At 43.9% G+C, this 11,078-nt stretch overlaps 1 protein-coding gene across 1 annotated transcript; it reads right to left on the bottom strand.

Moving 5' to 3' along the window:
- Positions 1 to 4,244: 4,244 nt before the first annotated feature.
- NOPCHAP1 (NOP protein chaperone 1) lies at positions 4,245 to 9,964 on the bottom strand. The gene is made up of 4 exons (XM_004743047.3): positions 9,798 to 9,964; positions 8,050 to 8,136; positions 6,210 to 6,346; positions 4,245 to 4,513 (listed from the first exon to the last, which is right to left on the bottom strand). Exons 1-4 carry the CDS (start codon positions 9,910 to 9,912, stop codon positions 4,298 to 4,300), a joined length of 555 nt encoding a protein of 184 aa, XP_004743104.1. The 5' UTR covers positions 9,913 to 9,964; the 3' UTR covers positions 4,245 to 4,297.
- Between the last annotated feature and the right edge of the window lie 1,114 nt (positions 9,965 to 11,078).

Genomic DNA, 11,078 nt, shown 5'->3' on the forward strand with positions numbered 1-11,078 from the left:
GAGCACTGCTCTAAACATGTGCTGTGTTTCAACTTATCCATTTCTTACCAAAACCACATGAGGGAGATGGTTACCCCCATTTTGCAGTTGGGGAAACTGAGATAAACGGCCAGGCCGGGGTCTGGTCCAGACAGCTTTGGGGTCCGGGCTGCTGGCAGAGCAACTGGTGGGCCCATAGTGGCTGGCTGTGACCAGCTGGGCGACACCTGGTTCCACCACTTACCTGTTGTGAGGCCTTAGGAAAGGTACTTAGAAGCCCCAGGCCACTTTTATCATCTGTGAAGTGGATCTAAGCAGAATTTTCTCTTAAGGTGGTGGTTTTTTATTTTGTTGCTGTTGTTTTTTTAAAACAATTAGGACACTTACTACGTCACAGAACAGTCCAGTGATTCCATCTGCTTCTTTATGCAGTGACTTCATGGTGCCCCTGCTTTACTTTGCTGTCCCTGGGGCACAGACTCAAGAGTTGGCTCCATTTACAACCACTAGACAGGATTCCCGGGAATCCTATCCAGTCATGAAATAGTCAATCCTTTCTTCTAAAAGAAGAAAGGAACCACCTCTTCTGTGCCTTTCTAAAAATGAAGAATCCTTTCCTTTCCCAGAGTCCAAGAACGAGGCTTTGCTTACGCCTCACTGGGAAAGTTGGTGTCACGTGTTCATTCCCACTCCAGTCACTGGCAGGTTTCCCGTGACCAGGTGGTGGGGAGTCAAAGATCCCAGCATTCAACTCTTTGGAAGTTTACTAATCGTAATTACCCCATCTTATTTCTTCAGGATCAAGAATCACTGACATTTAAAATGAATTACTTTGGGGCCCCTGGGTGGCTCAGTGGGTTAAGGCCTCTGCCTTTGGCTTGGGTCATGATCCCAGGGTCCTGAGAACTAGCCCCGTATCAGGGTCTCTGCTCGGCAGGGAGCCTGCTTCCCCCCCCTCTCTCTGCCTACTTGTGATCTCTGTCAAATAAATAAATAGATAAAAATCTTAAAAATAATAATAATGAAATAAAATGAATTACTTTACTGATTAAAAAAAGTGTAGTTTAATGAACATTTATTGTACATTTCAACCAAGGGAAAGGCCCTCTACTAGGCACCTTGGGAAATACAAGTGAAAATAAGCTCAGCCTCTCCCCTTGCCTTTCCTACCAGACTAGGGAATACAGATACAATAATACAAGCTACTTTGTAAGGAAGAGATTTTTTTTTAAATAATTACCATATTTAATGCACAATTAAAATGTTATGGGAATCGACAAGAGATTCATTCAGAATGAAAATTTTGCTTCAAACACCATTACACCAGATTTTCGGATTTATAACTCTCACAGAGCCTCAGAAGGATGGGACCCCCACGAGCATGGTACCCTTCAACAACCTTAGCAGGAAAAGAACTGCTGGCCAAAGGGCTGCCCCATTTCACACCCCAGCACCAGACAGAAAAAGCACGGGTCAGACTAACCAAAGCACAATGGTGATTTACTTTCCAGCAGCCTGAAGGGCCAAATGCTGACAAACATCTTTCTAATAAAGGTGCGATGGCAAAGTGCACAAACGTTAAATGTGCAACTCAATATATTTTTATGTACTACTGAGTGGTGGTGACTCAAAATGTTAGACACTGACATAATGGGTGACACAGGAAGGGCTTGGCAAGTACTAGCCATGCTTTCATCTGCCAATCTGCTAATTCAAGAATACTTTCATCTGCACTTTTTTTTTTTGATACGTGGGGTTAAACTTTTTTTTTCTGTGAATTCTTTGTCTTACAGCCTTTTCATTATTAAGATATTAGTCCTTTTTGTAATCTGTAGAGTCCTTTATATACTGATACTCAATCTTATGTTGCAAATATTTTTCCCAATTTGTCCCTTGCCTTTAAAATTTCTTTGCTATGCACATAGTTTTGAATATTTATACAGATGAGTTTTCTGCTCTTTTCCTTTGTGATTTCAGCCTTTGCCATTCTGGTTTTAAAAAACAAATTTTTTTTTTTGACTCCTACTTCCTGAAAAAAGAAAAAAAACTTTCCCCCAATTTCGCTATTAAACGTTCACCCATATTTTAATATGAAACTCTTATGTTTTTTTTATATTTAAGTCTTTAATCCACACAAAATTTATCTTAGCACATGGTATGACGCTAAGATCTAATCTTGCTTGAAACAGCCAGTTCTGACATTGTATACTGAATAATTCATCCATTTTACACTTAAAATGACAACCCTATCATAAATTGTTTTCATGTTTTTCTTTTTTCTATTGTCGTAAGAATGTCCAAAGGACATGAATTTAGTTGACTTCTTTCACTGTACAGGGAGGCTCACTGTAGCACATGAACTAGCCACAGCAGAAGGAAACTATTAAAATTCTACATACTAGTATATACTTCTAGACTGACTGGTCTCTCACTGATCATTCAGATTATTTCCACCAGGATGTGTATTTCCTGTGAAGTTACACCTTCATACCCCCCGCCTGGAACAGCGTACCATGGCTTGAAATTTCCTATTTACCCTCATTATATCCATTATCCTGCGCCTACTCGGTACCATCCGCCATGCTAGGTCATGAACCAGACAAATGCAACTCTTCCCCCAATGCAGCAGAAGATATGAGCTGCTGGGAAGAGGTCTTTAACTATTTACACCAATAATTCATCCCAGCTATGTTCGGTGCCACTAAATATAGCACAATAACCTTTCTAACTGAGTCGTCTCATTTCCAGCTCTGTGCATTTCTTCATACGTTTAGTGAAGCACAGCCCAGAAGAGTTGGTTCCAATTTCCAATGGGAAATACCAGAAAGAAACTTGAGAATTATCTTCAGAGTATTTACAAGATGTCTTGAGCTAACGTGAGGAGTTGGGAAAAAGGGTTAAAAGAGAGCCCCCAGCTCAACCCATTTGGAGATGATCTTTTAAATTCTCAGGCCTATATCCTGAGCAAAGCCAGTCCCTTGGCAGATGAGATCTGAAACAAATTTAATAAGGTCAAGAATGAGGCAAACAGATGACTCCAGCAGAGGATCATTTTGACCCTTGAAAGGGAAAAAAGACTGGTTACACTCGTTTTGTACCACACCCTATTTTTTCTGTGAGGTCCCTTATGTTCTACATTTGATAGGTTTCAAACTGTGGGCAACTGTGTACAATAGTTTTAATGACTGAAACAAAAAATCTGCCTTATGAAAGAAAAGGACAAACAAAAACAAAAAACCCAGGAATTTTTCCAGCCCGTGATTTCTATCTGCAGAGCGGCTGACTGCAGAGTCCCCAGAGCTGATGAAACCACAGACTGCCAGATTTCCAGCTCAAACTAGAAAGGACTTTCTTCCTCTTCTTTTAATGAAAGTAGCAACGCCCGAGGGCAGCTGAATATAAGTTATTCTTTCCTTTGTAAAAAAAATTTCTCTTAACTGGGGCGCCTGGGTGGCTCAGTGGGTTAAGCCGCTGCCTTCGGCTCAGGTCATGGTCTCAGGGTCCTGGGATCGAGTCCCGCATCAGGCTCTCTGCTCAGCGGGGGGCCTGCTTCCCTCTCTCTCTCTCTGCTGGCCTCTCTGCCTACTTGTGATCTCTGTCTGTCAAATAAATAAATAAAATCTTTAAAAAAAAAAAAAAAATTTCTCTTAAAAAAATTCTCCCCCATTGAACCTGCTATGATGTTAACAAATGTGACTTTCTAATGACCTAAAAAAAAAAAAAAAAAAACCCAGATTTTTTTATTCGAGAGAATAAATTTAAAACAAACAGATGATTTGTATTTGTACTTTAAAATAAGTGTGCTATTTCTGGGGCGCCTGGGTGGCTCAGTGGGTTGATGCCTCTGCCTTCAGCTCAGGTCATGATCCCAGTGTTCTGGGATGGAACCCTGCATCGGGCTCTCTGCTCGGCGGGGAGCCTGCTTCCTCCTCTCTCTGCCTGCCTCTCTGCCTACTTGTGATCTCTGTCTGTCCAATAAATAAATAAAATCTTTAAAAAAATAAAATAAGTGTGCTATTACTGAAGTCTATGCGTAAGAAGATGCCAACAAATTCACTCGTGACCACACATAAACTTAAGCTTTCTAAGTGAAATCTCTTTAGCATGAGATCAAAGACAGTATGATCTTAGAGGATCCCCAAATGCGACCTAGTCCAGCTCTTTAAAAGGTAGCTTTTGTTTCTCTGAGAAACAAAATACATCTAAAAATACATAAAAGCACCACAGATACCTGAAATGCAAAATAACCAGCAAGCCATACTCTTTTTCTGCAGAATTAGCAGGCGTGTATCACCTGTTCCGGAGATCATTTATTTTACTATTTCTTTTTTTTACTGGCAGGACTGTCCAAAACCTCGATCTTGCCTTTTCCACCTTCTGAATGAGGAAGCTTAATATTATCTATGGTGACTTCAGAAGCGCCATCATCTTCCCCCTCAGATTCTGAGCTGTCCTCCGAGCTATCTTGCGAACTCTCTTCTGAACTGTCCTCTTCTTTTGAATCATCTTGGTTCATCTCAAACAAGGCCACGTCCTGCCAAAAGCACCATGTGAGAAATTCATTTCAGGGCAGATCCCTAGAAAGTTGTAATAACACCCTTGCAAACAACCAACAACACTGAACACAAATCCTGAAGCACACAGGACAAGAAATGTTTTTAATACAATATGGTACTTTTTCCTTTCAGTTGCCATAGTCCCCCATGATGGTTTACAGGTGTAAGAAGTCCCCCGAAACCCGATTCTATATATCCTGAACATATTCAACAATGTGTCCAACAAATATTAACAAACACTAACATGAACCAGGCACCACACTAGGTCCTAGAAACTCCACAAGAACAGCAATAAAATCTTTGCCTTTCTGAAACTCAGGTTTTTGAGAGGGATTGGCAAACTACAGCTTGAAGGCCAAACCCAGCCCGCTACCTGTTTTTGTTTGGCTTCTGAGCTAAGAATGTTTTTTTTAATTTTTAAGTAGTAGAAGTAAAAAATCAAAAGGGTAATATTTCACGAAACATGAGAATTATATGATATTCAAATTTCGGTGTTGATAAAACCTGCCTATTCATACACATGATCTACAGCTGCTTTCATGCTAAAATGGCAGAAATAAGCAGTCATAACGGACACAGCAGCGTCCACAAACCTGAGTATTTACTAGCTGGCCCCATACACAAAATACTTGCTGACCTCGGTTCTAGTTGGGAAGGAAACGCAATGATCAACTACTGTAAGGCTTAGTGTGAGGCTGTGAAAATGAAGAAAAGTAAAGAAGGACAGGATAAGCTTCTAACAGGGACATCGGGGAAGCCTCTTACTGAGTGACTAGTGATGAGAGCTGGAGGGAGTGACAATGCAGAAATCTCAGAGGAGCCTTGTACAAAGAGAGAAAAAAAAACCTGGAGCAGGGAGACTGAATGGGACTGGAGGAAAGAGAGGGCACGATGGGAGGTAAGTTAGATGGAGAGCTGGAGGCAGGATCATACGGGCCCTCGAAGGATTCCAAACTCATCAGAGATGTGATGGGAATGTGGGCCACACACGCTGTAGAGAACAGATTCTAGGAAAGCCAAGGCAGAAGCCGGAGAGTCTGCTGAGGAATCACGGCAAGAGTCCACAGGGAGACCACGATGACATGGACCAAGGGTGGCAGCAGGGGACATCGTGCAGAGTGGCTGGATCGGAGACATAGTCTAGAGAAGGAGCTGCCTAGAGCTGCCAATAATGAGATTACTATCTACAGTGGTGTCAGCTCAGTCTAGATACAAGTGTTCTAAAGGGAACTCCACTGTAGAAAGAAGATATGGGGCCATGTGGAGAAGATTTATCATGTAGGTTAGGTTAGTGGTCCGTTAAATGCATCCTTTATTTTTACATATTTAATGAAACAGGTTATGATTACTTTTTTCAGGCCTTCTTTTAGGAAAAAACAATCCACTTGGGACACTTAGTAAATTAATGCTTCAAGATAACAAACGTAATATTTGACTTGAAAAAGCCCTCCTCTTCTCTCCTGCTAACTTCCTAAACTCCATTCAAAGAAGCTACCTGATCTGTAAGATCCCTAATCATGAAATAACCACGTTCCCATGTAATATTGGGCACATCTGTAGAGTCTGCAAGAAGGAAAATAACACTTGAATTAAAACGGGAAAAGTCCTCTCCTTTGTAGATGATGCAACATACTGGTAATTTTACTTTAGGAAATGAAAACAATGCATCATTACCATTTGTATAACTTTTCCAAGAGCCCCATCAATATCTTCAATATTGAAACGACCAGGTGGTGCAGCTGCCATTTCTTCTCTTAGCTTTTCATTTGCCTGAGCCATCTGTGGTAGAAAGGTCTGTACTTGGTCCAACACTAAGGAGAGAAAATACAGTTTATCAATCTTTATGTGACTCTTTGGCCAAAATTCAACTTTTTTTTTTTTTTTAAGATTTTACTTATTTATTTGACAGAGAGATAGAGAGCACAAATAGACAGAGGCAGGCAGAGAAAAGAGGGAGAAGCAGGCTCCCTGCTGAGCAGGGAGCCAGATGTGGGACTTGATCCCAGGACCCTGGTATCATGACCTGAGCTGAAGGCAGCCACTTAACCGACTGAGCCACCCAGGCGCCCCAAAACTTCAACTTTTAAAATCCAGAATTTATTGTAAAACACTCCTGAATTCAACAGTAACAGAAGTTTAAAAAAAAAAAAAAAACCACTTGCAAATTTCTTCCATTTTAAAAACCTCCACCCTCTTCTGAGTCCTTAAAAAGGACTACACAAGTTAGTATTTCTCAATGTTTATTTGTGTTTTCATAGATCCTCAGAACTGTACATTCCTAGATGGCTGGCATCCAACCAATAGTAACTGAATAAGGAGAACATATGACTTAATAGTTAGCTGCATCAGGCTCTGAGGCTTTGGGGTCAGGCTGACAAGATTATTAACAGAACCCCAGTTCTACCCCTTACTCCCTCATTTACCTTAGGCAAGTTAACTAAGTAGCAGGTGTTTTTACCTGTCCAGTATCTGTTCCCCTGTCTTCTGATAACATAATCCTGACTTTCCTTTTAAGCTCTGTCACTCTTAGTCACTCTGGTGCCTTGCCCTTCTCACATCTGTATGTTCCATAACCTTGGTCAACATGATTTGGGTCAGTGACATATTCAGTGACATTGTGATCTGGTCAGGCCAGTAAGAGACCACCCTGGGACTCTGGCTGGAACTGCGTAAGAGATCCCTTCCTTCTGAGTGAGGAAATGACTGGCTGGGCTGTTGATAAACTGGCCAACCTGCCACATGGTGAGAAGGGCCCACTCTAGATTTAGTCAACACCTAAAAGGAGAGCTAAGAGATATGGAGCAGCAGACCTCTAGGACCCCAAGCACCCGGATGCAGATATACCTGGAGTCACCATGCCTCCCCCCTCCTCAATAAAACTGGCCAACATAATTTATTTTTTGGCTTAAGGCAATCAGAGCTGGATTTTAGTCATTTGCAACCACAGATGTCCTAAATAATAAATTTAATTTAACCATTCAAAACCTCAGTGTACTCATCTGTAAAAATGGGAGTGAGGACTATACAGGGGAATCAATAAACAAGGTAGGTCTAATTTCTTTAGCTCTCAAAAGAGGCCCAGCAGATAACCGTGCACTAATGAGTTCTCAAGACTTGTTAAGTCTGACACAGCCACACAGTACGTGACTGAACCGTCCAGAGTACAGAAGAAGAAAAGAAAAAGGTGGTAAAGGTCAAGAGATGGCCTTTCATGATAAAATAGGACTGCTGGAAGTTATGCAGTGAGGTCCTAGAATACAAGCCCCCCACAATGGCGATCACAGTAAGGAAAGAAATGAAAGATCTAAGAAAGACTCCGATGAAACTCCACGAATGAAAACACTGTCAGCAGCTCCTAAGACACCGACACCCCTGAGCGGTCCCAGGGTGAGCAATGAACAGCTCCAGCTGGACTGAGGTTCACTGTGGATTTCTACTGCTTCACTGGGCACAACTGAATATCAGAGAAAGTTCTTAAGAGAGGAGGGGAGTGAAGAAAGGGAAAAATACTTACGGGGACTCCTTTCTATCCGAACTGTCTGAAGAGTGGACTTTTTTCTGCAGTTAGGCTTGGGGCTGATGAGTAACCTGTCCCATATACCTGAAAGCACACACACACTTAGTTTACTACAGCATGAAGAAATGGGGGCCCGTCAGCAAACTTCCTCCGACCGCTCTCAAGTCTTGAACGTTCCATGTTCCCCCAGGCATCTGTAGAAAGAGAGGCTCACCAAGTCCCACGACAACATTTTACTTCTTTACGGCCACCACCTCCCCTTCCGTAGGCCTGTCTCATACATCTGTATGTGCCACCGGCGCTGAGGAGTAATAAGGAACTAACCTGCACCCTCTTGGATCAGAAATCCCCCAGGGACAAATGAGTGTCTGCAAGGAAGGGACAGAGGAAGCAGCACAGAGTACAATGAGGGTTAAGTGAAGCCAGAAATGGTTAAACACTTCATTATATTGGGCAAATTACTCACCCTCTTGGAGCACTTGTTTGTTCATAAAGCACACCTGCCTTGTTACTGGACCTTCACTTAAGGATGTCCAACCTGGACAAAGGAGCCCTCTGGAGAACTGTCTGTCCCCCACTCCCACGCACCTTTTCAGCCCCATCACTCACTACTCCTCAAATCAAGAAACTCTTCAGCCCATCAGAGCCCAGAGGACAGGACTTGTCTTTCAAACTCAAAGCTTTGATCACCCTGTTTCCAAAGCCTGGAAAACCTCTTCACTCAAGTACAAAAACCCTATTCACTCCCCTCAAAGCAGAGCTCAACAAATACTCTTTGATTAGTACTTTAGGTCTAGCAATTGGATTAACATAAGAAATCCAACAGGTTCTGTCTGATTCCCAATTTTGTCACTTTTCAGCCACATGATCTCCAGCAAGTTATCTGTATGATACACTGTGACTCAGTTTCCTCACCTACAAATCAGAGATAACAGAACCTCCTGCACAACGTTTTTGTGAGAATTAAATGAGTTAATTAAGTCCTGGGTCCCAGTAGGCACTACATAAACTCTGGCTATTACTATAACTCCTCCGGATGCTCTGGGTTCTCACAGAACGTCCTCTTCAAGGTAATATTCACCAAGAACATGCCCAAGACCTTAAACACATTTTCCTTCTCCTTAAAAAAAAAAAAAATAAAATCAACAGGTACTATTACGTCCATTTTCCAAATGTGAACACTGAGCGTTGAGAATGTAAACAACTCTGCTGTAGTCCCAAAGCTAATCCATCGTGGAGTTGGGATTCGAATCGATGCTTTTGAACTCCCTACTACAGTGTCTGAAATCCTATGTGGGCTTCCTAGACCCAAGTGTCCCTCTAGAAGAGAGAGGCAAGGCATTAAAGGGTGGTCCTGTGAGCACTGAGGGTAGGGGTGGGGGGTTAGTCCGTAACAGTGGCCTGCGTCCCCCACCAGCCCGAAGCCGGACCGCGACAGTCGACCTAAGGCCCTCCCCAGGCCCTGCCCTTAGGGGAGGTGTCCTGCTGCTGCACTTCACGGAGTGGGCGCCCACAACTGTGCGGAACAGAACCATCCCGGGCCCGAGGCTGGGTGCCTGCCCGGAGGCCCCCGAGCCCCACCCCCGCCGCGGCGGTCTTGCCGAGACCCGCGGCCACCCTGGGCGTCCCCTTGGCCGCGCGTGCTGGGCCCAGACACGGAGCCGCCGACCGGCCCCCGCCGCTGCCCCGGCCACACGCCCCCTGCCGCACGTGCACGCTCCACGCTGCAGCCACCCGCCCGTCACCTCCGCGGCCGCCGCTCCCGGCTGTCAGCAGCTCCTTGGACACCGGGACCGCTGAGCAGTCCCGGGGGGACGACGAACAGCTCGCGCCAGACTGCGGCTCGGCGCGGACCTCCATGCCCCTCGCTAGACTTGAGAGTCAGCCCGCCTAGGCCCGGATGCAGGAAAGAGGTTCGGTTAGGGGGCGGGGCCAGGGCCGCGATTGGACGAAACTTGGCGGTAGGCGGGGCGAGCGCGGCCGCGGCTATGGCGACACCTGGCGGAGCCGGGAGGCCATTCCTGTGGCGGGAAAAGGCAGGTTGGGGCTTAGGGTCCTGTCGCTGGATGAAAGAGCAGACAAAACTCAGTTTTGGCCAAACAGTTCCGAAAACATTGCACCCTGGAGCTCCCTTCCTCCTCATTTAAATGTTGTGGTTTTTTTTTTTAATGTTTAGGTCGTGTTTAAAAAAATACACAATATAAAATCTACCATCATAACCATTTTCAAGTGTACAGTTCAGAAGTGTTAACTTCATTTACATTGTTATGTACCAGAGCTCTAGAATTTTTTCACCTTGCAAAGCTGAAACTATCCATCGAGCAACCCTCCCATAGTGTTACCGTAATAACGACTTGCCATTGTTTTTCAACCAAGTTATAAAAAAGAGGGCACAAGGAATTATGGGAGAAGTGAGAGTAGGCATTGAGGAGGAACACCTGAGGAATGCATGTTAGAAGCCGATTTCACTCTCTATTTAAAACCTACTCTGGAGATCCTTCCATGAAAGGACAGCATCTTTTTTTTCTTGTGCCTCCCTTAGAGTCAGGCACATCTTTTTTTTTTTTTTTTTTTTTAATGTTTTAAATTTATTTTCAGCCTAACAGTATTCATTGTTTTTGCACCACACCCAGTGCTCCATGCAATCCGGGCCTTCTCCAATACCCACCACCTGGTTCCCCCAACCTCCCTCCCCCCCGCCCCTTCAAAACCCTCAGATTGTTTTTCAGAGTCCATAGTCTCTCATGGTTCACCTCTCCTTCCAATTTCCCCCAACTCCCTTCTCCTGTCTAACTCCCCTTGTCCTCCATGCTATTTGTTATGCTCCACAAATAAGTGAAGTCATATGATAATTGACTCTCTCTACTTGGCTTATTTCACTCAGCATAATCTCTTCCAGTCCCGTCCATGTTGATACAAAAGTTGAGTATTCATCCTTTCTGATGGAGGCATAATACTCCATAGTGTATATGGACCACATCTTCTTTATCCATTAGTCCGTTGAAGGGCATCTTGGTTCTTTCCAC

This window comes from Mustela putorius, unplaced genomic scaffold (assembly GCF_011764305.1).
Source record: "Mustela putorius furo isolate JIRA1106 unplaced genomic scaffold, ASM1176430v1.1 tig00000788_pilon_pilon_pilon, whole genome shotgun sequence".
Lineage (NCBI taxonomy): Eukaryota > Metazoa > Chordata > Mammalia > Carnivora > Mustelidae > Mustela > Mustela putorius.

Bases quoted from the DNA above. Each gene is read 5' to 3' on its own strand.
- NOPCHAP1 (XM_004743047.3), bottom strand. From the start codon at position 9,912: ATGGAGGTCCGCGCCGAGCCGCAGTCTGGCGCGAGCTGTTCGTCGTCC. The intron at 8,137-9,797 runs GTGACGGGCGGG...GTGTGCTTTCAG, and splicing joins CGGGAGCGGCGGCCGCGGAG to GTATATGGGACAGGTTACTC. The intron at 6,347-8,049 runs GTAAGTATTTTT...TTCTCTCCTTAG, and splicing joins TCGGATAGAAAGGAGTCCCC to TGTTGGACCAAGTACAGACC.